Raw genomic sequence first — 27,896 nt, forward strand, 5'->3', positions numbered from 1 at the left:
ACTTCGTTTGAAGACTCCTTTATGGATGGACTTAAAAAATTTTTTTGCACCAAACCAAACTTACCTTTTAATTCCAGGTTTCCACAAACTTTTTGAAATACCTATTTTTGTACAAATATTATGTATCAATAAAATATAATAAAAAACAGCAAAAAAGATCCCTGGTGGTCACTCTGGGCATTGGCATAGATATTAACTCTTCATGCTCTGGAAACCCAATAATAGTCTTTTCCTTCTAGGATCGCTGCAAGGATTGAGTTACACTGAAAGAAACCAAGCAATGATTCCCCATGATTAGGAAAGCATTCATTCACTGATCGTTTCCCCTCAAGATTATGAGTCTCACAAGGGCAGGGACTATGTGTCTTATCACTGAACTCTAACGCATGACACAAGGAGACTACCAGTCAATTATTGGTTAAATGAATGAATAAATGAGTGGTTGAATGTTAATTTGGACTAGTGGTGATATCAAGACCTTTTCCTCTGCAATATAAGGGCTGTGTTTGTGGGAGTTTGGACAGAAAAGGCTATGACTGGGAAATGTGGCACACGAAAGCCCTGTGGGTTACTATATCAACTGACCTGCACTGCCCTGCCTTAGGAACTGGAATGTCTTAGGCAATTTCCTTGCATGGACACGTGGAAAACTGTCAGGCAGCTGTTCTGAAATGTGGAGTCTAGACATGGCTAGCTAGAGCAGTATTTGCATATGTACACTTAGTGAGTAAAGCAGGATGGGGGAGAGGGCCGAAAAGGAAAGCTCAAAAATAATGATGTGGGGCTGGCAGTGTGGCACTCTGCCTGTGACAGTCTGGGCAGTTTGGGCCTCTGCCTGTGACATCCGCATCCCACGTGAGTGCCAGTTTTTGTACTGGATGCTCCAGCTTCCTGCTAATGAACCTGGGAAAGCATCAGAAGATTGGCCAAGTACTTTGGCCCCTGATACCCATGTGGGAGACTCGGATGAGGCTCCTGGTTCCTGGCTTGGGCCTGGCCTAGCACTAGCCCCAGCAGTTGTAGCCATTTTGAGGAGTGAACTAGCAGATGGAAGATTCTCTCTCTCTCTCTCTCTCTCTCTCTTTCTCTCTTTCTCTCTCTCCCTTCTTCCCTCCCTCGTTAACTCTGCCTTTCAAATAAATAAATAAATCTTTAAAAAATAATGGTGGCAGGGCAGGTGCTGTGGCACAGCAAGTTAAAGCCCCAGCCTACAGTGCTGGCATTCCATATGGGAGCCAGATCAAGTCCCGGCTGCTCTTCTTTCCGATCCAGCTCTCTGCTGTGGCCTGGGAAAGCAGAAAATGGCCCAAGTTCTTGGGCCCCTGCACCTGCGTGGGAGACCCGGAAGAAGCTCCTGGCTCCTGGCTTTGGATCAGCTCAGCTCTGGCTGTTGTGGCCATTTGGGGAGTGAACCAGTGGATGGAAGACTTCTCCCTCTTTCTGTAACTCTTTCAAATAAATAAAAAAAGATTCTAAAACAATAAATAATGGTGGCAAATATAAGTTGGGGGGATTGGCAGGAGAGCCCCAAGTGCAGCAAATTGTATATAGGGGAGGATAGTCATCCCAATGGTGAATCTGGTGATGGTTCTAAAGCAACAATAACATCATCCAACTCTGTTCTGGTCATAGGATTCCTGATGATCTGTCCTAATATCCCAACATTCTTAGGGTAGGTTTACAGGTTAGACTCCTACCATCACATTGACTAAATTTGCATTTATGGGAATCCATACTGCTAGCTCTAGAAGGGACCTTAGAAATTAGCCATGAACTTCAATTCAGAGTTGAAAAACTAAGAGCTTGAGATAGCAGGGAGCTTGGACCTTGGGATTCTCTGGCCTTGCTACTGAATCTTGCAGGACCTGAATTTGTTGCACATATGATTATTCCTGTAATCATTGCCACATCCCCAAGGAGAATGAGAATTAAAGGACACGAAGGTCAGCAGAAGGGAAAGAGAGGAGGCACCTCAACAGACCCTGACTCTACTTAATTTTGCTTCTCCGTTGGACGAAGTTACCTGGACTTCCAGCTAGCCTCTGTAGAACCGCTCAGCTCTGGCACCATGGTGCCCTTGCACTATCCACATAGGTAGCGTAGATAAAGGCTTGAATCACAGCTAATCTAAACTTCTGCAAAAGGCCTATGATCTTCCCAAAGTACAAGAGCACAGGAGGCCTGAACGGAGCTGCTTTGAGATCATCTCCCACTCACCTCCTTATCTTCCCTGGGGTGTCATGAGAGTTCTTCATCATCTCCCACCTCCTGGATTCAGATGACTTAGGCTTCTAGACACTTCTCTCAGAACTGAGCTATATACTATAAAGCCACTTAGCTGCAGTCTACAATTGGCTTCTTAGCTATGGGATATCCCACAATTTACATGGCAGTCCTCTGGCCACTTTTATTTTAGTGCATCCTTTTTGGTGTTTGGGACAAGGACCACCAACAGCTAGGAACTTTGTTTTTTCTTTCACTATGTAAATAATGAACTATTTGAATCTATAAGTGATTCATTTATATCTTTACCTGCTGAATCCAATAGGCCTGGGACTTGGCCTTGCCTTGTGTGCTTGACAACTACCTGCTGTGCATTTCACATTTCTGGTATATCACAGCACCCTCCCTTATCACCGAGAGTTGAGCTAGACAAAAACATGCATATAATAATGGCTTTTTCTTGCCTCTGTATATCAAAGGGAAAATCAGCCCAAATTCCATTTTCTGGGACTTTCAATCTGGCCAGAGGAGTAGCAGATCCTCCTTGCATTCTGTGAATGAGGCTGTTCCTACAAAGAGTTGGCATCTGTATCACATTATTTGAAAAGACTCTCCCTGGGTCAAAATATATATCCTATAAGCCAACCAGGGCACTGTCAGCTGAACTTTTTCCATCTGAAGGGGGGAAGCATGCCCTTGCCAGCTTGTCACCCTCAGGTTGGACAACAAAAGCATCATCTTTTGAAGGTACTTGGTAACTTTTCGTATTCTCTAAGAAGGAAGAAATAAAGAAGGAGTTGGTAGGGGTGTGAATTTTGCCCTCACCCCTTCATTAGCACATAATTGATGGCTAATTTATTAACTCTTCTAATTGCTTTCTTTGAAGAAACAATGACAAAAAGCAGCCATGGCAATGCTTGACCAGGAATATGTGCCTGAGGGGGGATTATTACAAGGGATAGTAGTGAGTTCATCTAAGACATACCTTGCAGTGTATGGAGTGGCTGCTGTCATTCTGCGCATCAGAATCAGGTTCTAATTTTATTCAAGTAGCATTTACTAAGCATCTACTGTGTAGAAGTCTTTATGGTTGGTCCTGGTAAGAGTTCCACTCTCACCCCTGTGTCTCCAGGGAATGGTCCCTTTTTCAACTACAGCTAGTACCTCATTGAGTTCCCAGATACAAACTTATTTTCAGTAATTATTGAATTGGGTACTCTTTTATAAACTATATTTTCTCATCTAAATAACCCCCAAAGAGATGAGAAGAGTACAAAGAACATAACAAATGACCAATAAACACATTTTGAATGACTAGGCTGAACAGTCACAACTGTAATTTGTATATTGTGCCCAATACTTAAAGGAACACCACCTTGATTCTCCACCCCAAGAAATTCACAGTGGAGACAAGTCATCCTCATTAAATATATATATATATATATCATAATATAAAATAATGATTAATATCCATGTAAAAATCTACTTGGTCTCTTATTTCTAACATTCGTTACTGAGACTTCCTCACCTCCACCCACATGCTCAGCTTCACTGAGACCCTAGGACCAACCCTATTCATACATAGGGGAGCATAAAGAACCCAATATCTGCTCTGCCTGGCCCATTAAGTGAAGATGACCTTTCCAAACATCACATCACACACACAGACACACATACACACACAAATTACTAAAGTCAGCTGTGGATAATATCCCCATATTTGGCATTTTCCCAAGCTATCTTCCAACTAGACCACTAAGCCCTTGATACTCCAAGGTCTTCTTTCCTTTGTAGTTTAATCCCATTGCCTGTGGGCTATAGTTCCTGTAGGCCTTTGCTGTGATGACCTTTCTTTTTTTTTATTTTTTGACAGGCAGAGTGGACAGTGAGAGAGAGAGACAGAGATAAAGGTCTTCCTTTTGCCATTGGTTCACCCTCCAATGGCCGGCGCGCTGAGGCCGGCGCACCGCGCTGATCCGATGGCAGGAGCCAGGTACTTATCCTGGTCTCCCATGGGGTGCAGGGCCCAAGCACTTGGGCCATCCTCCACTGCACTCCCTGGCCACAGCAGAGAGCTGGCCTGGAAGAGGGGCAACCGGGACAGAATCCGGCACCCCGACCGGGACTAGAACCCGGTGTGCCGGCGCCGCAAGGCGGAAGATTAGCCTAGTGAGCCGCGGCGTCGGCCCTGTGATGACCTTTCAATGCACTCCTCTAGTTACTACCCTTGATGGTCTTGCTTTACTTCACATTGCATGACCCTTTTAATCTAAGTGCAATCACAACTCTAAGATTTGCTGAACCCCAGCTCCGAGGAACCTCCTAACCCTCCCAGACTCCTCTTAGAGGCATTTAACAATAAGTCAGCTCATTGGCTTCTATAACTACTCTTGAACATAATCAGCAGGTTCCAGTACTAGGATTTTATTTATTCTTCCTTAATTCTCACTTTGTTTCAATCCCTGGAACTGAATGTGTCATGTTTCCTTGGGCCTTAAACCTTTATTCTTTCGTCTTCTTGATTGTATCCTGCTTCTTAAAGCCAAAGTCTTCAGAACTAAATTGTAAGTTCCAGATACCTTGGACTCTCTTTGTACAGGTTTCTTTATATGGTAATTAATTTCTCTCAAGTCACCTACCCAATCCCAGTAACCCATGGCCAGCTTCCTTTTAGACCTCCCCAATTAAACTCCAGCAAGAGACAACCAGGAACTCATGAATTCATATATATATATTTATTTAATTCATAATATAGCATTTGGATGGGCTGGGGTAATTTAGAGAGGGATGAGGCTGTGTAATCTGCAGATGTTCAAATTTCCGTCACTAGGAGAGACACTACTGGTCCAGAGCTCCCAGTACAAACAGGCCTGGGGTAAAGCATTTGATAAAAAATAGTCCAACAATAATCTAATAAATATTCTAATCAATAACAACAACATAGCATATGTCTGAAGTTGGCAGACCCCACCATTAAGAGGCAATTTTGTCTGACCCTATGGCAATTAGTCCATCTGACCTGTAAGACACAGCCAAATACAGTTCAGTGGCTCCAAGGCTGCAATTGGCTTCAGGAGCTAGAAATAAGTATGGGAGTGGATCTTAATTACCTGCCTTACATTCTCTGTTCCTTGGAAGAAAGGGTATCAAATATTTGAGCTGATTCAAAAGTCCATCCAGGGATTGATCCATCCAAGTAGTCATATATAAATATGTAAACCATGGAAGCTTAAAAAATTCACCTAGTGTGTTATAGCTAAAAAGCATACATAGGTGATTTTGCTGCCATCTGAATCTCACTGCACCCAAAGTTATACAATGGAGTTACATGATAAAAACACATCCAGATGCAGTCATTCTTACTTACAAATACTTACTCACTTCAATATGGCATTAAAATTTCTTTCATATTCTCAAAACAAGTGTAACTTTATTTTTGACTATTTTGTGCTTTCTTCAATAAGACAATATAAAAAGTAGAAACAAGCATAAATTGCAGACAGAAAACACGTTTCTAACGGAAAGAGTTGTGGAGAATAGACTGAGTAAAGAAAAAACACACAAAACACAAAACAAAACCAACAAAGTCTTATGGAGTCACCTTCCTTGAAGATTTTAAATATCAGTCCTGTTCCCTTTGTCCAGCTGGGCTTAGCTAGAGGTAACCAATGACTTCTCCTAAGGTCTCTGACACTGCCAGTATTCTATGGAAGTCTTAAGTTCATGGAAGTAATTATCTGGGACTTATCACCTCCCCACTGAGTACTTTACCACCATGTTACATCTTGGAAATCATTCGTCATTATGTGGCTCAAAAGTTGGGACTTGAGAGTCAAACTTCATTGCTTACCCCAAATCCAATTTAATTACACACTTCTTTCAGTAGACTTGGCTCTGAGTGATTGCTGGCTATATGCAAAACTTATATTTAACTTCAAAAAACAAAGTTTGAAATGTTGAAAAGAAAGATGCCACATACTGTAAAGGTAATTCCCTAAGACAAAAACTGCCAATGAATTTTTGAGGAGGACAATGCTCAATTACATATATAAGCCCTAGTACATCTAGTACATCTGCAAAATAATGACAATACAGCCCGAATGGAGAAGTAACCAAGCTTTTCTGCCCAGGAAATAACAAACAGCACTGTGGACATCAGAGTACAAGAGGGGAATCTTGATTTTTCATTCATCTATACATTCATTCAATAAACATTAGCCAGGCAACTACTCTGATCCAGACACTGTGCTGGGTATTAAAAATACTTCAACTGTGATAAAAGAAACAGTCCTGGTCCTCAAGGAATTCAGTCTAGTACAGAAGATGATTAGTACTCATTAAATTTTTGTGTGCATTGGAATCACTTGAGGAACTTGTCAAAACATGTAAATTTCCACCAATGCTCCTAGATATTCTAATTAAGTAGATCAGGAGTGGGGTCCGGAAATCAATTGCTTTAACAAACAACAAAAGTAATGCTAACACAGGTAGTTTGAGAACACACTTTGAAACAAACTACTATACAATGTGATTATTGCTGAGAAAGGAATGCTCAGAGTGCCATAGGAGCTTTGAAGAGGGACACATAACCCAGTCTAACAGATCAAGAGTTGATCTGGTTGAGCGAGGCAGGAGTAGGGAAATGTAGCTCAGCCTAGGGTCAAAAGTAAGATGGGAAAATTCAAGCTTTGTCTCAGGGTACTAAACTCTAAATGACACAAAACCAAAAATAAATGAATGACTTTGGAGAGCCAAAGACAAGGCAAAGGGAACTGGCCTGGGGAAGAGGTGGAGTATTTCATACTTATAGCATTTTCACCCTATTCCCTGAATTTAGGAAAAAATGCCTATTGATTCATCTGAGCATTAAAATTGTTAATAGTGTCTCTGCCCCAGGCCCAGAGAACAACTTGTGTAAATAGTTAAACTCAGTAACCAGGCTGAGGGGGAAAGTGGCAAAAGATGAAGCTGGGGAAGTCAATGAGGATGTGAAAAGCCAAATTCTATGGAATTGGGGCCTTCAACTGAATGCTAAGAGTCAGTGAAAAGCTTCCTGAAAGGAGGAATGTTTAAGAATTTGGGGATATGCCCTAAGTGGAGAGACCAGGGTAACTGGGGAATGAAAGAAACTTTAAAATGAAGGATATTTTTAAAGCGCCACTATATCGTACGGGGGCTAAATACGGGAGGAGATTAATATTAATGGCACACTTAGTAAATGCCAGACACTGTGCTAGGCAGTTTAAACATGCGATCTTAAAATCTCTGAAACAGCCTTGTGAAGGAAGTACTACTTTACAGAAGAGGAACAGGCTCAGAGAGGTGAAGTACTTGCCCTAGGTCATATGACTAGTAAATGGCAGAGAAACTAGGATCATTTTAATCCAAAGGTTATGAGCTTTCCATTATAGCAAGCTATTTACCAGCACTGCTGAATCTTACTGAGGTTACTCGTTTCCTGATTAGCAGTAAGGACATAAAATCTTTAAAATAAAAAACGCTGACTTTGCTACTTGGATAGGTAAGTTTGTGCCTTCTTTTTATATCTCAGTCAGTCTTGCCTTCCATGATAAGTGAACAAACAATATACAACTGTTACTGGGAGAGAGACTTATATAATGTCTTCTACAGAATAATAAGCCGTTTGAGAGTTGGGAACGTGTTTTATGAATATGCGCACTCCCATGGCAGTAGTGATATCTTCTGATTGTTTATTGAACAAATTAATAAATGAGCACCCACCAAGCTGATGGAAAGGAAGAAGGAGAGAAGTTCTGACACTGTTTCAAGCAAGACTGCAACCTTGGGAGTTCTTACAGACACCACTTTGGAATCATACAACAGTAATATTTTCACAACTCCCAAGGAGTAGACTCCTTGAAGCAGACTTAGCTCTGGGAAAGCTCTGGTTCTTGACATGGCCAGTCCCTGCAACTGAGCTGACAAAATTACAGACCACTTAGCTTGATTGCCTTTAACTTCACTGATGAAGACTGGGATGAAGTTTATGTCTGTATATGCCATGAAAGGTTGGCTAAACAAATGAATAATGCAAACAAGAGTGTAAAGGAATGATTATTTTAACCTACTGAAGGAAAAAAAATGTTCTCAGGCATTCTAAGCATTTCCAAAGTGCTTATCTGAAAAGACAAGTATATTTATATGCAAATAGCTGTTGCATCTTAACACTCCACTCTTACAGATTAAGTAAAGCAGGTTCCTAAAGAAACTCCACTATGCAACTTTTTAGTCCAATTCTGGCAATTGAATGTATTTGAGAGTAATAAAATAGTATTTCTTTGAAATATTTTGTCAGTTTTTTTTTTAACAATTTAGATGACTTCCTCCATTAAGAAGTATCAGAGAAATTGTGCTACATAAGCCCCTTCTGTCTATATCAATTTTCTATCCAGCAGTAGTATCTCTTGTGCAATACTGTCCCCAGATCTCTCCTAATCCCACCTAGAGCTCTTCTCACTATCTCACTATGTCATGATTGCTCATGTATACATGCGTGGCATGAGGGAGGAAGAACTGGAAGGAAGGCGGGGAAGAAAGGTTGGTTGATTTTAATATTTCCTTTAAGGGACAAAATTGGATGTTGCAATTTATTTTCCCTTCCAGTTGATTTCTCACTCAAATGAGTAACTTTAAAAGTTTATGTAAATTTTATAGGTTATATATACACATTCATGGTTTCCTTATAACAAATCCTTGGTTGTAGGTTTTCATCAAAAGCAACATACAATATGTGATAGTTTGACACGGTTCAACATTTTATATGGCCAAAGAGGCCAGTACTAAGAAGGCCTCCCATTCTCCTTACTTCTGGCTGACTAGCCCCTCGTTCAGAGCATCTTTCTGATTATTTACCTAGAATTACTCTAATTCCTCCCAATACCATTTATACTCTGAAATCACTGGGAATTTTTAATTTTCCAATGACAACAGAGACATTCTCTAAATTTCTTCTTCCATGGTTTGAACCCAGACTACTCAGATTATTCGTTCTGAGAAACTCAATATATTAATTCAAATATAAGCTTTAATGCACAAAATTAAATCTACAATATCTAGTTATTTTGGATGCTTCAAATGAACTTTATTTTGTATTTCATATATTGAGCACTAACTGAGGTTTATGAGAGGAAGAACTGCTGAATTGGAGAGCCAGTAAATTATCCGCTCTCTTGAAACTTAATGGCAAGCTTTCACCCCAGAAACATAGGGAGATTCTTGAGGCCTGCAGTTGCATTCCTGCCGCTCAGGGTAATCAATGAAATCTGGGGCAGGCAAGCCAGACAGTATCATGAGGGATTTGTTCCAGATTGTGAATGTTGGACAAACTGGAAGAATGAAGGTCACATCAAAAGTATGAAGATGAAGAGAGTTAGCTGGATCATAGAAAGACAGCATGTTGTTGTCATAATCCAGGAGCACACCCAGGCGCTTCAACTGTGGGGGCACATCCACCAGCATTTCCTTGTTGTTATGTCTCACCACGAAGTTACTATTACAACGAGAGAAGACCCACGAGGAGGCATTCTTGCCAATCCATTCATTCTTTGGAGCTGATTTGTAGGCAATACCAATTGCATACCTGTGGGACAGTCAAAAGAAGAGAAATAAACGTTCATGAATGATCTGACTGGTGCTAGACACCAGAGAGGATATACAGGAAATACAATTCATGCTTCTTCCTTAAATAATGTACACGCAGATGCAGAATATTAATATAACAAGAGCTTTAAAAAGGTATCAAGTAGAGGGGCTGGTGCTGTGGTTCAGCAGGTTAACGCCCTGGCCTGAAGTGCCTACATCCCATATGGACACTGGTTCTAGACCCGGCTGCTCCACTTCCTTCCAGCTCTCTGCCTGTGGCCTGGGAAAGCAGTAGAAGATGGCCCAAGTCCTTTGGCCCCTGCACCCGCGTGGGAGACCCAGAAGAAGCTGCTGGCTCCTGGCTTCGGATCGGCTCAGCTCTGGCCGTTGTGGCCATCTGGGGAGTGAACCAGCAGATGGAAGACCTCTCTCTCTGTCTCTCCTTCTCTCTGTAACTCTGTCTTTCAAATAAATAAAAAATAAATCTTTAAAAAATTTTTAAAAAGGTATCAGGTAAAATGATGCAATTATTTCCACCTTCTATCTCAGTCACATTTTCCATGATTTTACTTTTAAAAGCCTGGAAAATTTTTTAGGAGTGATTTTCCTCACACACCACTTAATAATTTTTAACCTTGACTCATTGGTGTTATGGTTGTGCTATAGAATTTAACCTCCCAGGAACCTAATGATAGAGAAAAGAAGATGAAAAAAAAAGGAGTCCACTCACCATGTTGAGGAACCCATGACAACTTCCCAGTAGTGGCAGCCACTGTCAATGAATATATTTCCTGCTGCCCCATAGCACCCTGTGCCACTAAACCTCTCTGGGGTATGGCTTTTCTTCAGCGAGCTCTCATCCTTCTCCATCTGCAGGCCATCATTGGAGATCTTCAACTTCTTGTGAGTCATTTTGGGATCTAGTTTAAAGGGTTGGCCTAGAAAAAGTAGAAAAACACCATGAAGTATTTAAGAATTCAACTTTTGTTCTCCAGGACCTTCACTACCAGGGGCACCTCAATAAGGTCATCCTTAGGTCAGTGCCAGTTGGCTGTTGCTTGGATTCCATTAGAAAGGCAAGAATTTGGGCCGGCGCAGCGGCTCAATAGGCTAATCCTCCACCTTGCAGCGCCGGCACGCTGGCACGCCGCATTCTAGTCCCGGTCGGGGTGCCGGATTCTGTCCCGGTTGCTCCTCTTCAAGGCCAGCTCTCTGCTGTGGCCCGGGAGTGCAGTGGAGGATGGCCCAAGTGCTTGGGCCCTGCACCCACATGGGAGACCAGGATAAGTACCTGGCTCCTGCCTTTGGATCAGCGCGGTGCACCAGCCGCGGTGGCCATTGGAGGGTGAACCAACGGCAAAGGAAGACCTTTCTCTCTGTCTCTCTCTCTCACTGTCCACTCTGCCTGTCAAAAAAAATTTTTTTTAAGGCAAGAATTTAGGTCAATCTCCCATAAAGTGGTCTTCCTGGAGGCATTTATTTTCCCACTGTGGGAAAAATTGTGGCTCTCTCATATGAGCATTTTGCTGGAATTCATATTCTAATTATATGGGTGCTAATAAGCTGTCCTCCCCTCCCCAGTCATATAGTATCAAATTACAAGGGAACTCATAAATTCTCATGTTCTCAAATATGTTTGGTATTTTGCTTTACTTCAGGGAGTGGCTTGGGATTTGGGTAGATTTTAAGGGAAGAAGTGTGATGATGTTTGAGGTGAGACAAAATAAGGGGCAATGATGAAGCAATTGTTGTCTCGTGGCAGAAGAAAATAAAAACTGAGAAGTCAGCAAAAGGACACATTTTTTGCCCTCTTAAAATTGGGATGTAAAAACAACAGATAATCGGACAACTTTGCTAGAGTGACTGTCACATCATCAACAATCAGAGGAAACATCTATTGTGTAGCATCATTCACAACAGAGAATTCCTTATAATTATACGTCAAGAGCATTGCTATGGGGGGGGCAGTTGTAGAGTACGGTGAAAGCTTTATTACACAAAATACATTGCTAATACAACACCCCCTCCCAATTTTTTCTCATACCCACTTTCACTATGGAGGCCAGTAAAGCTAAATACTTTCTCTCAGCCTCCCTTGTTGGTATGAGTGGCTAGTTAGACAAAAGCAGAAATCACAGAATGGGAAAGTTTCTACTTTCATAATAAAAGAAATAGCCATTGTGTATACCGACCCTTTCCTCTTTCCTGTCTTAAAAGGAAATATGACAACTGAAGGCTGCAGTGGTCATCTTGTGACCACGTGGCAATAAACCAAAGCACAAACGAAGGAGCCTACATCTTTAACAAAATGACAGAGCTGTCCCCCACCAGCCTTGAAATGCCTACCATCAAACTTGTTGTTTAGAGAGACAGAAAAAGCAATGCTATTTATTTAAGCTACTAATAAATACTATTTGTTAAGCCAAGTTGCCCTTTCTCCTCTTTGCAAATCCAAAGAATTCTTAACAGAAATGGCTTTTCTACAGTGGAGTTTTACTAGATTATCACAAAAATCTGCTTTTAATTTCCTCCCAAGCATCAGGGACAGAAAGCAGAGAAAAACGCTTCACTAACATCCTCCCAAGCTACCATCTATCTTAAGAATATCTCCGTGCTCACAAATCTCCCGGGGGCATCAACAACCCCTTGCCCAAAGCACAAAGTGCAACAGTAAAGCTCCTCTACCCAGTGCCACCACTCTCATGCACTGCTGGAGGTGACTGCTCAGGTTAAATGTATTTCCTGGCCTGGAGAGGAAAACTGGTTTTTCTTTTGGGATCACCACAACGTACTGTTTGTTTTCAGTCGGGTAGGTTCACTGTTCCGGCTGCCTGCTTGGTTTATGGCTTTAACAATGAAGATATAGCGTGTCCCGCTCTGGAGTCCATGCACTGTGTAATGATTCTGTTTAATGTTGGGCACAATCATCCAGCTATCCACTGAATTATACAGGCCTGTGAAGTGGGGAAAGACAAGGACATTAATGAGCAGGTAATAGACAATGAAAGGCACACTGAAAATTCATTGTAAGCACCTGCACCCCGGCCCACAAAATTAATTTTGTTTCTGTTTTATGGGGGGGGGGATTGTTTTGTGTTTTGAAAGACATAATGAGATGAACCAGGGCTTGTGATTACACTTTTTAGTTTTCTTTTTATCGCACAGAGCTAGGCCTATGCCAGGCTCCTCATTTCTGGCAATTGAATGCAACCACTAGTAAAAGTTAGATTACTTCAAATTTCTGCCAAATCACATAGAAATGGCCACTTGTACAGAATCACTGAACCACCACTTTAGAGAGTCTATGGATCTTTATTCCAAATGTCCACTCCTTTGAGCTGAATCTGACCTTGTACAGATGGGGTAGTCCTGTGCAGAGCACAGAAATATGAAAACTCAGAGCCAAAACAAGTACCTACACATCATATTTCCCTCACTTTTCAAACAGGAAGATAGGATTGAGAGAAGAAAAATGACTTGCCCATGGCCCACTGAAAGTTGGTGATGTGTTGAAAGAACCCTGGTACCTTTTAATCCTAGTCCAGTATTCTCTCCACTACATCACAATTTATGGGGTAAAAAACAATTTTGCTCTGTCTCTGCAAGGTAGTGAAGCTTTCAGGGCTTATGATTCTACTCTCCCATCCCATCCTCACCAATACTTCCCAAGTGGCTGTGCTCCAAAGCATCACAGAAAAGCCAAGGAGATGACATGGCAGACAAAGTAAGATATCTTCTCCTCACTCTGACACTATACATTTCTACTCCTTTCTGGTTCTGATTCCTGTATTCATTTGGTGTTGGATGCTACAGGAAAAAAACTGTTGTCTGGAACATTCGTCTCTCCCAAGGGATCAGATATTTATGCTTCTGCTTTTAAAAGCCATTAGATGAGAAATATCAACTTAAATGGGGATAATGAACATAATTAAAAACATCAAATTGGCTAGCTTGCATCAAAAGAGGGACCGACATTCTAAACTGTGGATTTATCTAGACTTCCCTCTTTTATTATCTGCTCTTCAATCAATTTACCACTTTTTAATCACAATTCTACTAGAGGGTAGTAAGCAAAGGGCAAGGAAAATGATCAGTGAATTTAATCACTTCTATGCAGCTCTAGTAAAGGATTTAGTGAGGTTGAAAATTGAAAAGAGAAAGTCATGAGTATTTTTCAAGAGATCTGATTAAAAGGGTTTAATAGTTAACTTGAGAGAAGTAGAAAAAAGCCTAAATTAAAAGTAGAAAAAGAATAGCAATGGTGGTCAAACAGATACGTTATAGAAAGAAGAAGAATTTGTGAAGATGTCTCACAATTCTTAGGAAAAGACAATAAAGACAAGGGCCAGGAAAAATGTTCAAGGCCTTGTCTATCTATGTACTGTTGCACAGTATGAATCACAAACTACACATGAAATTTTAATACCAAGTGAAAAGTACATGATCTTCCACATACACTTCTAACACTACAAAAACAAACCAGTAAAAACAAGCTTCACAATGAAGCACCATGCAGCCACTAAAAGAGGAATGAAGATGATCTCTAGGAGTGGCTACATGTAGAGTGGCTTCCAGGAAATAGTGGCAACTGAAAAAAGGAAACTGCAAAAGAACATATATGCTATCCTACTTTTCTGAGAGAAATAAAAAGGCAAATAAGAAAATATGCATATATTTGCTTGAATTTACAAAACAACAAGTATAAACCAGAAAATAATGACGTTGGGGACCTACAAGGGATAGTGTTGAAGGAACAGGATTAAAAGGATGTAGGAGGGGCTGGCGCTGTGGCATAGCTGGTAAAGCCGCCTCCTCCAGTGCAGGCATCCCATAATGGCACGGTTCTAGTCCTGGCTGCTCCACTTCCAATCCAGCTATCTGCTATGGCCTGGGAAAGCAGTGGAAGATGGCCCAAGTGCTTGGGCCCCTGTACCTGTGTGGGAGACCTGGAAGAAGCTCTTGGCTCCTGGCTTCGGATCAGCGCAGCTCTGGCCATTGTGGCCAGCTGGGGAGTGAAACGGCTGATGGAAGACCTCTCTCTCTCTCTCTCTCTCTCTCTCTCTCTCTCCCTCTCCTTTCTCTCTCTGTGTAACTCTGACTTTCAAATAAATAAATAACTCTTAAAAAAAAGATATCGGAAGGAAAGATACTTCTCTAAAAACACCTTTTTTTGTATAGCTTTCCCTTTAGAAAGTACAATGTAGTTTTCTTACAAACTCAAAAAATTAAAATGAAATCAACAAGCATGGGAAAGGTGGGAACAAAACTGAAGGGAAACTGAAATAGAGGAAGCCAACTGCATTTCAAATGATTAATATGACCACATCAAAGCAGTGAGGATGAAAGGAGAACTGCAAACAAATGCTTTGGGAGTTTGTTTTTGTAATGGATTTGGTGAAGAAATTCTGCTATTATTGTAGACATATGGGATTTAGCAATGAGTAAATGTGCTGATGCTGGCAGCAAGGTTCTCAATGAGGAAGAAGGAACTTAGTAATACACAATGAGGGAAGGCAAGAAAGAATACATGGGAATGGATTGGAGTTGAAGGTATTATCAACTCATGATTCCTTTTTATTTCTTTTTTTAAAGATTTATTTATTTTGTTTGAAAGGCAGAGTTACAAAAGAAGCAGAGCCAGAGAGAGAGAGAGAGACAAAGATAAAAAGAGAAGTCTTTCATCCACTGGTTCACTCATCAACTGGCCACAATGGCTGGAGCTGAGCCAATCTGAAGCCAGGAGCCAGGAGCTTTTTCTAGGTTTCCCACGTGGGTTCAGGGGCCCAGGGACCTAGATTGCCTTCTACTGCTTTCCCAGGCCATAGCAGAGAGCTGAATGGGAGCAACTGGGACTCGAATTGGCGCCCATATGGGATGCCAGCACTGCAGGCGGCACTGCAGGCTTTACCCGCTACGCCACAGTGTCGGCCCCCATTTCTCTTTTTTATGTTTTGTTTACTTGCCAGGTAGGGAGAGGGAGAGGGAGAGGGAGAGGGAGAGGGAGAGGGAGAGGGAGAGGGAGAGGGAGAGGGAGAGGGAGGGAGAGAGAGAGAGTCCAAGCACTTGGGCTGTCCGCTGCTACTTTCCCTGGCATATTAGCAGGGAACTGAATCAGAAGTGGAGCAGCCAGGACTCAAGTCGGCACCCATATGGGATGCTAGCATCACAGGTTGGAGCTTAACCCACTGTGCTACAATGCTGGCCTCTGAACTCATTATTTATATATATATATATATATATATATAATATGTTTAAATATGTGCACATATATAAACTATGTATTCATGATATATATTATGTGTATATTCATATGTGTACTTATATATAGATGTATGTGTATACATCTAGTACATAGGTCTTGGTCTCAAATACCATTCTGCCACTAAAAGGAACCAAGGTTTCTTAGAAAAATGTTTGATTTTGGCCTGAGTCAGGATAAAGTCAAAAGTAGCCTATACCATTTTGTTAGGCCAGAAAGTAAGGAAGTGCTTACAAGAATGGTGGCAGAATATCATAAGGACCCAGGAGAATATCATAAGAGCCTTAGAAGGCTACAACTGGCTAAAGCTGGAAAATTTGAGCAGCAAAATAAGTCAGAGATGTAAAGAATTATTAACCATTGAAAAAAGTGAATTTATAAGTCCATACTAATAAGTAAATAAACAAGTGGGAAACAGGGAGTGGGGCTCATGCTTAAAGTGGAATGTTAGTACCAACTTATAAATGTGGAAGGGAGTTCTGGGAATATCATTTTGCAGTCAAAGTAAAGATTGGATCAGACAAGAATCATCAAGTGATGCTAAAACAGAGGTGGAGATGGGGTGAGATGGGTTTAATGAAGAAGCAGGATATTTTCATAGTCTTAGAAAGTATCACCACATTAATTGCTTGTTAGTGGCAAAAGGACAAACAGTAACTATATAGTAAGAAATCAGACATCATCCTGACCAGGTGATCAAGGCTAGCATAAGCAATGAACAAATGGACAGTATATACCTCCACATATCACACCCTAAGGACACAACATCACTTACGCAGAGTTCCAGCTGTGAATGCATAATCTGAATATAGTTGTGAGGAAAAACACCAAAGAAACCCAACATAAGGAACGAAATAATGATAAAGAAATAAAAAAGCAATTAAAAAAAGTCAAGGGGCTGGCACTGTGGCATAGAAAGGTAAGCCTCTGCCTGAAGTGCCAGTATCCCATATGGGTGCTGGTTCAAGTACTGACTGCTGACTTCTGATCCAGCTCCCTGCTAATGCACCTGGGAAAGCAGTGGAAGATGACCCAAGTTCTTGGGCATTTGCACCCACGTGGGAGACTGCGATGAAGCTCTGAGCTCCTAGCTTTGGCCCAGCCCAGCCCTGACCATTGTGGCCATTTGGGGAGTGGACCCACGCATGGATGATCAATCTCTCTCTCTTTCTCTCTTTCCTCTTTCTCCTCTCTCTGTATCTCTGCCTTTCAAACAAATGCACAAATCTTTTAAAAAAAGTCAGCCAGTTAAGACAAAGAAGGGCTGAAGAAATGTTCAAGAATAAAGAATTCTGAAGAGATATGACAATTAAATGCAATACATGATCTTAGACTATACAGAACAATGCTGGGTTCTTTATATGTTATAAAGAATATTACTGGATCAATTGGCAAAATTGGAATATGAATGATGGTTTAGATAAAAGCATTGCATCGATGATGAATTTTTTGGAGTTGATAACTACTGTGGTTATATAAGAGAATTTCCTTATTTTTAGGAACCATACACTGAAGTATTTAGAATTAAAGGCCATGATGTATGCCATTTACTCTCAAAGGATTCCTAAACACATGGAGATTGAAAATATTAGAAAATTAGAAAGGAACTATGGCAAAATATTAACAATAGGTGAAATCTTGGTAAAGAGTAATATGTGAGTGCTCTTTGTGCTAGCTTTAACATATTTTCTACAATTTTGTAGTCATTTCTAAATCTAATAAGGTAAAAATATATGATCCAGCCAGCGCCGTGGCTCACTAGGCTAATCCTCCGCCTTGCGGCGCCGGCTCACCGGGTTCTAGTCCCGGTCGGGGCGCCGGATTCTGTCCCGGTTGCCCCTCTTCCAGGCCAGCTCTCTGCTGTGGCCCTGGAGTGCAGTGGAGGATGGCTCAAGTCCTTGGGCCCTGCACCCCATGGGAGACCAGGATAAGTACCTGGCTCCTGCCATCGGATCAGTGTGGTGTGCTGGCCGCAGTGTGCTGGCCGCAGTGCGCCGGCCGCGGCGGCCATTGGAGGGTGAACCAACGACAAAGGAAGACCTTTCTCTCTGTGTCTCTCTCTCACTGTCCACTCTGCCTGTCAAAAAAAAAAAATATGATCCCCTTTGAATCACTGAGACTTGGTGAAATGAAACTTCATGTTTGAATTATGGTAGTGAAAGTATACTTCTGATTCAAAAGGGAAAGACCACAATACAGTAATCCATGAACCTGAGGGTCAATGTGTGGTGCACAGCATTTGCATGGGAATGAAAGGAGGGGAAATAGAAGTTAAGTCATTGTGGTGTTATGTTACCGACTATCGGACAAAAAGGAGTTATATCTAATGCTTTCATAATGCAAAACACAAAAATTGAAACAGAGAAAAGATAATACATTAATCAGGAAGACAAACAACTGTTGGAATTCTCTTTCAGCTATCAGCACCATCTGAAACATTATTGGTTGTGATCATTTCAAATCTCAGATGTGGGAAGAAAGTTAAAAAATGAAGGGAGAAAGTTGAAAATTGGGGGAGCAACGTTTCTAGACTTAATTCTGGTCAACAAAGACAGAGATTTCTGGATAAAAAATGTGAAAAATCCTCAAATGACAGTAGCTTTCAGAACTGGGGTACAGTGAACAGAGGTAGGCCAGACTGGCAGGTAGGAATGGGACTCTGAATCTTCATTAAGTATTTACTCCTAGTGAAATAACTTTCTATTGGCATCTGAAATTATACTTCAGGGCTATGCTCTTGGTCCTGTCCTACTGGACTTTTCTCTCAATGATTAGAGGAGGACATACAAGGCAGCCTGGGGAGTAAAGAAAATATATTGGAAGGTTGATTCTATATCCAAAAGGATTTTGGCATGCCAGAATAATGACTTAAAGCCAACTAGATAAAGTGTATTAGGGATAAATTCAGTGTATTGCATCTCAGTTTTAGACAATTGTATAAGAGCAGGAATTGGAATACATAGGGATTTCAATTCATTATATACTCAATAAACAGTCAGTAGTCTATGTGGCTGCCAAAAAAAAAAAAAGATACAGGGAAAGGGAGCATGGGCTATTGTATAGGAGAAATAATTTGGCTGTCCTCTGCAACAGTCAGACTACTTTTGGAGTATTGTGCTCACTTTTTAAAAATTTTTATTTACTTCAGCAGCAGAGAGAGAGAGAGAGAGAGCGCACAAGCTCTCTCAACTACTGGTTCACTTTCCAAATGTCCATAATGGAGGGACAGGGCGAGGTCAGAGCCAGGAGCTGGGAATCCAATTCAGCTCTCTCATGTGGTTAGCAAGAACCCAGCTACCTGAGACATTACCACTGCCTCCTAGGGTCTGCATTAGCAGGAAGTTGTAGTCAGGAGCTGCAGCCAGATATTGAACTAAGATACTCCAATATAGGACGTGGGTGTATTAACCACAAGGATAAATGACTGCCCCTGTATTCACTTTTTTGACAGCATATTTTATAAAGCACTTTGACAAACAGGAGTGTTTCCATAAAAAACATATCAGGATAGTAAAGGGTCTGAAAACTATGCCATATGAGCAGCAATTAAAAGAACTGCGGATGTCTAAAAAGAGAACATTTTAAGAAGGACATATGCGCTACCTAAAATTATCTGAGAGCCTCCTGTGTGCGAGATGGACTAGGTTTGTTCATGAGGAACAGAAGGCAAGAACTAGGACTACTGGTAGCTGTGATTCAATGTGAGGAGGATTAAACTGGAAGTCTGGCAGACTTGGATTCCAAACATGAGTCCATCGTTTTGCAGCCCTATGTTCTTGGGCAACTCATTTGATTTGAGCCTCAGTTTCTTCATCTATAAAACAGAATTAATATAGCCTGTTTCATAAAACTAAGAACTTATAAGGATTAAGTGAGATAGTATATACGGGTGTGTTTACAACTAGCAGAGTATAATAAACCTGTAAATTATTACTGTCATTCTTATTTACTAAGAGGACGAGTTAAACCTCTTACAAGGAAGCACTGGCAATTATATACAGATGCATGGCAACTGAATGGGATTTTTTTTGTTGGAAGTGAGCTCCCCATAACTGGAAATGTCCAAGCAGAGGCAGGACGATTATCTACTAATGTCTGGCGGAAGGCAAGAAGAGACTAGATGAGTTTTGAGTTCTATTCCAATTCTAAACTTCTATAATCCTGTCACTATTAAGAATTATCCTTGAAGCTTTTCTTTACAAAAGACTATTTATAGCCTTGAAAACATAGGTGACAGCCTTTAGATCTCTGTCATTTCTTGTACTTGCTCTCCTTGGAGATGACGGCTCTCCCTGAATCAGGAAGGAGAAGCATAGTTTCTGACTCTAAGGTTTTTCCAGAGCAGGAGAGACAAGTAGAGAAAAGAACATTGGTGAGGCCTTAGAGTTTGACTTCAGAATCTGAAGAAACACTCAGGAACACAGTTCTATAGGCCAAGTGGCTTAGGCTGGAGCTGCACGAGGCAAGTGTTTTGTAGAGTTTGACCCCAAAATGTTCTGTCATCTTCCCATCCAACTAATGTCACAAAACAGAATTTTGCCCCAGAGTTGTCACAATACAGGAAAAGGAAGTATACCAGGAGGATTTAGTTGGACAAAACTTCTCTCTTGCTGGCCTATGAAGTTAGACATAAAAACACAAACACAAAGGTAAAAGAAAACACTAATTTGCATCTATGCTGATCCAACCATAGAGTGAGAATCAGTTCCAGTCTTGAATCCAACTTCAGTTCTGCTTTCATTTCTATTTGTCCCCCAGCACAGCGAGGGGGACTTTCAGCTCAAACCCTCTTGACTGGCACTCGATGAATCAAGTTCTTACTTTGCCTTGTCTTGCTCCAATTTACCAGAAAGGGAAACCATAGCATGTGAGCTTTATTAGCATCTTTCATTTTGTGGTCCACTGAAACATTTTTATACTTGGGGTCATTCTTGGTGGAAAGGGAGAAGGAGTAAAGGGAAGAGTGACAGAGGCAGGAGGCATGTCACCATATCCACTGATACAAATGTGAACAGTAAAGGAAGTGATAGTCTTTGAACACAACATATTTTACCATGATAATGAAGTGAAAGAGGAGTCAGAGACAGGGATGTTCACACACACAGAACCAGCAATGATGGCGGCTTTGCTATCTAGAAACAAACACTGAGTTAGGCTCTCCTTGGGAGAGTAGAGTGACACAGGTTAACTGAGGAAAAGCTAAGATTACAGAAACAAAGTGTCCCCAGTGAGTTCCCAGGAAGGGAATACACAACTTGCTTGTCACCCATCAGTACTGTCTGCAATGCCCGGGAGAGCTTGCACTGTCTATGAAACACTGTACTGAACAACCTAACATGTCTTACAAACACTTGCCTCGTGGCGCCCCGGCCAATCTTGAGCAGCTTACTGCTTCCTTACATTTCCTTATCTCTGGCCACAGGCCCCAACTACACCATGACTTACTGATGAAGTTAGCCTGGCCAGTGAATATGGTGTACTGAAGCTCATAGGAGCTGATGCTGAACTCATCATCCGAGATCCAGTGGACTGTAATGGTGTCATGGGAGGCAGTACAGAGTTCCTCTCGGATAGATGGTGGGTTTGGGGCTGCAAGAAAAGGTGGAAACGAAGGTAAGGAAAGCAAGCTCTCTTTTCCGGAATTTTAACAATCATTAGCATTCCTGTATAATTCAATATTTTTGGAGAGGTTTTTTTCTTAACAGAGAAGCTTTAGATTTCATAGACCATGCATACTGAAGCAAAGTGCTGAGACCTCAGGCTCCCCAAAACAATTGTTGTTTCCATGGCAAAAACAGCCTAGACAAACATATAAGACTAAGTTACTACAATGATTGCCCCAGTTGTCTCGTCTCCCTGTATAAACATTTATATAGCTATCAGAGCACAGTGTCCTATGATTTTCTCATTATATGTCCTTCTATCTACTTCTTTTTATTGCAAGAAAGATTATTATATATAATAAATATATAAATGACAATGTAGCCAGGTACAAATTAATATGAGTTCTATCATCTGTATGATGGGAATGATAATTATCTTCAAAATTTGTTGTGAGGATTAATGATATAAAATTAATATAACAGTGTCTGGCATAAACTAGGTGTTTCATATAGGATAACTATGTTAATAAATTAATAAAATAGCTACAAACATAAAATTATTATGTGTAGTTTTCCTCAGTAAGTGATCATTATGTAATTCTGAAGGTAGTCACCTTTTTTGTAAACAGACTAGTTGCATCCTTCATTTCCCAACATTGTCTTCAAGGCAGATATTTCTTACCTTTTTTTTTTCTAAGCTAATTTCTAAGTTTCCTTAAAACCCTATAGGTAGTACCTATACCATGTGGGGCATTCTGTAATAGTCCCTCACTGTCACCTGACTGCCCTCTTAGAGCAAGAATGGCACATTACTGATAGACTCATATGGAGAAATTCATCAGCAATTTCTGTGGCTTACTCTTAAGTATGAATAGTATAATCTTTCTAATCCTAGAAATAGTGGATGACTCATCGTTTTCTTCTGATACATGAACTAAAATGTACTCTATCTAAAATGGTAATTATATCATCTTAAAGATTATAAGAACATTTTATTATAAATATTATCCATTTCATGTTATTTCAAAGTAAAAGTACACCAAAAAGAAATAAGCAAAATAGGAAGGAAAGCATAGTATTTTCACACCTGTTAAATAGTCTAGCCCCTCCAGCAGTTTCTTTTCTCTGGAAAAATCTAAAGCAAAGTTTTCAAAGGCATCATTAAAATTGATGTCTGGAATCAGAACTTGAGAAGATGCAGTTGCCATAGCAACCCTGAAAAAGAAAAAAAAGAATACATCAATATACATCAAAATAAGTTTGCACCTTCATCCTGTGTTTGATTTCTAGTTTAACAAGGTGAAAAGAAATGACTTGCAAGACTTGATTCACTAAGTGAAAATATCATATTTGTGCTTTTCTAATGGAACAATCTAGATTTTAACCGTAAGGAACCAATTAAGAATTATACCATATTTGTTCACATATGTTCACCCCTCAAACACACCCCTCCATCCTGTCTTAATTTTAAGAAGTAAATACAGGATTTTTTCCCCTCTGCATCATTTTCCATCTGGCAGGCAGCATCAAAACTAGACCTCTGAAGGCTTGGGAAGAGCAGTTTGAATGTTTTTTTCTCCCAGTTTGAGTGATTTTTTTCTCCCTCTCTATTTTTTATGCTAATCAATGAGCTAGCATGCTGGATTAACACCTTCCTCTAAATACTATCCTTGATTTGATCACTCATTTTATATATATATATATATATTTCATTTTATTATTCTTTAACTGTACAATGCTATCATAATTTTCTCTCCTCCAACTAATTCTAAGAGTCTCAAGAGCAATGGTCGTATTTCCTATGTCTTATGTCTTCCATGATCCCTAACACAGTATTGAACATATAGTGAATAAGTAAATGTTGAATGAATAACTGCATGACTACCAATAACAACATAACTTCTATCATTTAATGAGTGTTTAGTATATACAAGGTACTGTGGATGCACTTTACATAATTATCTACTTTTTTTAAAAGATTTATTTCTTTATTTAAAAGGCAGAGTTAAAAGAGAGTCAGAGGCAGAGAGAGGTCTTCCATCTGCAGGTTTACTCCCCAGATGGCCACAACAGCTGGAGCTGAGCCAATCTGAAGCCAGAAGCCTCTTCTGGGTCCCACACGTGGGTACAGGGGCCCAAGCACTTGGGCCATCTTCTATTGTTTCCCCAGGAGCATTAGCAGAGAGCTGGATTGTAAGTGAGTGGCCGGGATGCGAACCGGTGCCCATATGGGATGCTGGCACTGCAGATGGTGGCTTTACCTGCTATGCCACAGCGCCGGCCACACATTATCTATTTTACCCCTTACCACAACCCTGTATATTAGACATTATTTCCATTTTTGCAAATGAAAAAGTAGACACATTAAAAGGCTAAATAAATTTCCCAAGATCACAAAACTATTAAGGATAAGAAATATAATTGAAACCATGTCCATCTAATTCTAAACTCTATATATTCAATCAATTACACTGCTCCTTTTTTTAAAAAAATGAGATGTATTTTACATAGTTCAGCCATTCCTCAACATGGTTACATATCAAAATTATCTGGAAGAGCTTTTACTAAAATATACGTGTTTAAGTCCTATGCCACATCTTCTGAATCAGTCAGTGAAGATCCCTGAGAATTCAAATAATAGGATGAAAAGAAAGATCAACTTGGCGACAATATGCAAGTTAGAATGGAAGGAAGAAGCACTGAATGAGGAAGACTAGAGAGGGAACTTTCCTGGTAACCTAGTTGTGAGGATGAAGAGTTGAAAAATACATGTGATCAAGTATGTAAACCCTGCCACACATCTACAAACAATATCTCTTGGCTACTTCTGAAAATAGAGATGTTTCAGGAATAAACTGCAAGCCAATATAAATAAGTGAAAGACAATCTCAGTATAATCTTCAGGCCTCATTTTGAATAGCCAGTCTTCTAGGATTTGGCAAGTAAGGAGACAATGAATGACCTCTTTAGGGAAATAGTCAAGCCAGAAAGTTGGCTCATAAAATTTCTTCCAGACCTCCCTAATCTTTTTTTTCATCCATCCATCCATCCAACCATCCATCCATCTATCCCTCTATTCATTCAATATTTATTTAGGACAACTAATAAGATAGGCCTTGTGCTAGGAACTGGAAATAAACAGGGAGAACCAATTTGTTGTGGTGCTTGCCTTCATAGCCCTTGCCCTCACAGCGCTCACAGTTCACAGACATTAAACAGGCAATGTAAATGCTGCTGTAGAGGGAGTAGAGCATACCCAAGAGTCAGCCGGCAGGGACTTGGGAGCTAAGGGAAATCCAAGAGGAAGTTAATGTTAAGCAATAACCTACACAATGAGTAGGAGTTAACCAAGCAAAGACTGTGTGAGTGTGTGAGTGTGTGTGTGTGTGTGTGTGTGTGTGTGTGTCCTTTCTTGGCTGGAGGCTGGAGAACGAGACAAAGTCATAAGGGCCTTGTAGTGCAAACGGCAAACTTTGCATTTTATCCTAAAAGCAGTGGAGCCACTGGAGATTAAGTAGAGAAGTGACATGTTTATGATATATTCATGTTCTAAGAAGGGTACCACAGCTGAAGTGGATGGACTGGAAAGGGTCAAAACTGCAGTTAGGCACACCGGAGTTTAAGGTGTCTAGGAAGGAGCAGAAAGGAAATTGGTAACAGGAGTGCAGACGAAATGAAAAGAGTTAAATCACAAAATATGTAAACAAGTGGTCAAAAAACATATTAAAAAGTCCAACTACATGATAAATCAAAGAACTATTAAAAACAATGAGATGACATTTAGATTACACATAATAATCATATAGAAGCTTTTAATACCTATATTAAATAATACCTACATTTTTTAGGATAAAAATGGTATACATTTTGGAGGCCCATTTAATGTTAAATATAAAAACAGCTTAAAGATAATTATCTTGTATGATCCCATAGTTCTACTTTATAACATTTTTACTAAGGAGCTCATTGAGACACATGCATAGATACAACTACAAGGGCAGTCAACACATCACATGTAACCTAATTATCTCACAATGGAGACTTAGCTAGGTAATATATTGTACATCAAAAGATGGAGTGTCATGAAATCAGGTTTTACAATAATACCCAATATCATGGGTGGAAATTCATGACACATTGAGTTTTAAATATAGAATATAATACAGCACACATATGGCATGACCTTATGTTTGTTAAATATATACAACTATTGGAATACTATATTCACCAATGTTAACAGTGGCTACAAGATTAAGAAATTAAATAACAGAGTTAAAAATGATGCTGTGATATATATATATATGTTTGCTTATGTCTCTGTTTCTTTTTTGAAGCAAAAAAGATTTATTTATTAATTTGAAAGAGTTACAGAGAGAGAGAGAGAGAGATCGTTCATCCACTGGACGACTCCCCAGATGGTTGCAGTGGCTGGGGCTTGGCCAGGCCAAAACCAGGAGCCAGGAGTTTCATCCAGGTCTCCTAACATGGGTGCAGGGGTCCAGGCACTTGGGCCATCTTTCACTGCTTTTCTCAGGCCATTAGCAGGGAGCTGGATCGGAAGTGGAGCAGCCAGGACACAAACCGGCATCCATATAGGATGCCTATGTGGCAGGCAGCAGCTTTAGCGGCTACTCCACAATGCTGGCCTCAGTTTTTGCTATCTTGTTGCACTCTGCCAAGGCCTTATATCTATTAGGGATAATATAATGTAAGGGAAAGGATATAGCTCTCCTGGCTAAAATTTCATTTTAACTAAAGCCATGATGCTTTAACACAATACAATGAGGAGCAGTTTCAGAACCTGTGGGAGACTAGTAAGAAAGATATTTAGATTGAGTAGATGATTTTCAAATCATACTAGATAAATAGCCATGTAGTCCACCTATGCATAGGCTATATCTGAGCCCATGAAAAGAAGATTAGACAGTTGGGAATAATCAGCATTCAGATAGTAATTGAAGTCCTAGGAGCTAATGGTTTTGTAACAAGGAGAATGTGTAGTGAGACAGCAGAAAAGCTTAAGACTGAATCAGGAAGAATAACAGCACTACAGGAATAGAGCAAGGAAGAGTTGCTCACAAAGGCAAAAAAAATTTTTATAGGTGGAAAGAAAACCAGTAGTGCTCATGGAAGCTAGAAATTTCAAGTCAAAGTGGTCAGAAGGGACAAATGCTACTGAGAAATCAAATGAGATGAATCAAAGAATGTCTATTATATTTACCAAGAAGGCATTCATTTGATGACTTTGGAAAGAATATTTTCAGTGATGCCATTTTGGAGGAAAATATTTCAGAAGGTTGGGTGTGTGTCAAGACAATTAAATACAGTGGTTTAAATATATGTTTTAGCTCTGCTTTCAGGAAATCCCTCTGAAATGACAAAGAATAAAATGTCATAAGCCCACAAAAACTAAGAGAATGGAAAAAGAGATGCCAGTGAGTAAGAGATTGTCAACAAATGTTTGGAAGCTATAAGGGGATGTTATGTGGTAACCAACAACAGACCAGAGAAAGCCAACAACATCAGGCTGACTGAGTGCCACAGAAAGCTGAAAATTAGCATAAGGAGCACTTAGACCCCCAGATCCACTAAACCAGAGACTGCCCTTTCCTCATCCTGGCAGCAGATGTGAGATTGACTTTCTGCAGAGCTTTGACATTATCCCAAAAGCAATTTTAAAATTCTCTGCTCTCTTTCCCTGCTTGGCTCCCGGAATGCTGGCAGCCAAACTTATATTCTCATCTCTCACCAAAAGCAGATTGGAGGATTCCTTCCAAGTGAAACTGACCCAACAGCAAAAACCCACAGAACTGAACCTGGGGGTCTTGCATAAAAAGCTGGCATTCTGCCTTATAATCCTATAGCAAAGTTCACCAAGCAACAAACTGCCCTCACCTCCTGTCATAGCATCCATACACCTTTTAGAGCTTAAATTCAAACAAGCAGCCAAAATCTTACCAGACACTTAGAGAGTGACAGTAACAAAAACACAGCAACAGAAAAATGAAACTAGGAGAAAAGCAAGTCAATGTAGAGGTTAAAAGAAAACTTCAAAATAATATTTCCAGGAAGACAGTTTGTATCCACAAAACAAGAATAGAATGCTAAAAGAGAAATGAAGATCAAGAATGAGCTCTTCTAAATAAAAATATGAAAGCTGAACTTAAAATTTCAGGAGAAAGACTGGATGAAAAATATAAATTAATAGA

The 27,896-nt window shown here is 40.3% G+C and overlaps 1 protein-coding gene across 7 annotated transcripts in view; it reads right to left on the reverse strand.

Moving 5' to 3' along the window:
- Nucleotides 1-4,943: 4,943 nt before the first annotated feature.
- MID2 (midline 2) overlaps nt 4,944-27,896 on the reverse strand; it is a 102,277-nt gene continuing 79,324 nt past the window's right edge. For 4 of the 7 annotated variants that reach the window (XM_070067449.2, XM_070067452.2, XM_070067447.2 and 1 more), the window contains 5 exons: nt 22,775-22,902; nt 21,440-21,673; nt 12,618-12,779; nt 10,556-10,763; nt 4,944-9,823 (listed from right to left, as the gene is read on the reverse strand). In XM_070067449.2, coding sequence (XP_069923550.1) covers nt 9,421-9,823; nt 10,556-10,763; nt 12,618-12,779; nt 21,440-21,673; nt 22,775-22,902 — 1,135 coding nt within the window. In that variant the 3' untranslated portion in view covers nt 4,944-9,420. The remainder of the gene's footprint in view (nt 9,824-10,555; nt 10,764-12,617; nt 12,780-21,439; nt 21,674-22,774; nt 22,903-27,896) is intronic. The other 3 variants (XM_070067451.2, XM_070067450.2, XM_070067448.2) reach the window with 1 other exon arrangement.

Source organism: Oryctolagus cuniculus, chromosome X, assembly GCF_051225735.1.
Source record: "Oryctolagus cuniculus isolate XC-2025 breed Fujian yellow rabbit chromosome X, ASM5122573v1, whole genome shotgun sequence".
NCBI classification, from domain to species: Eukaryota; Metazoa; Chordata; class Mammalia; order Lagomorpha; family Leporidae; genus Oryctolagus; species Oryctolagus cuniculus.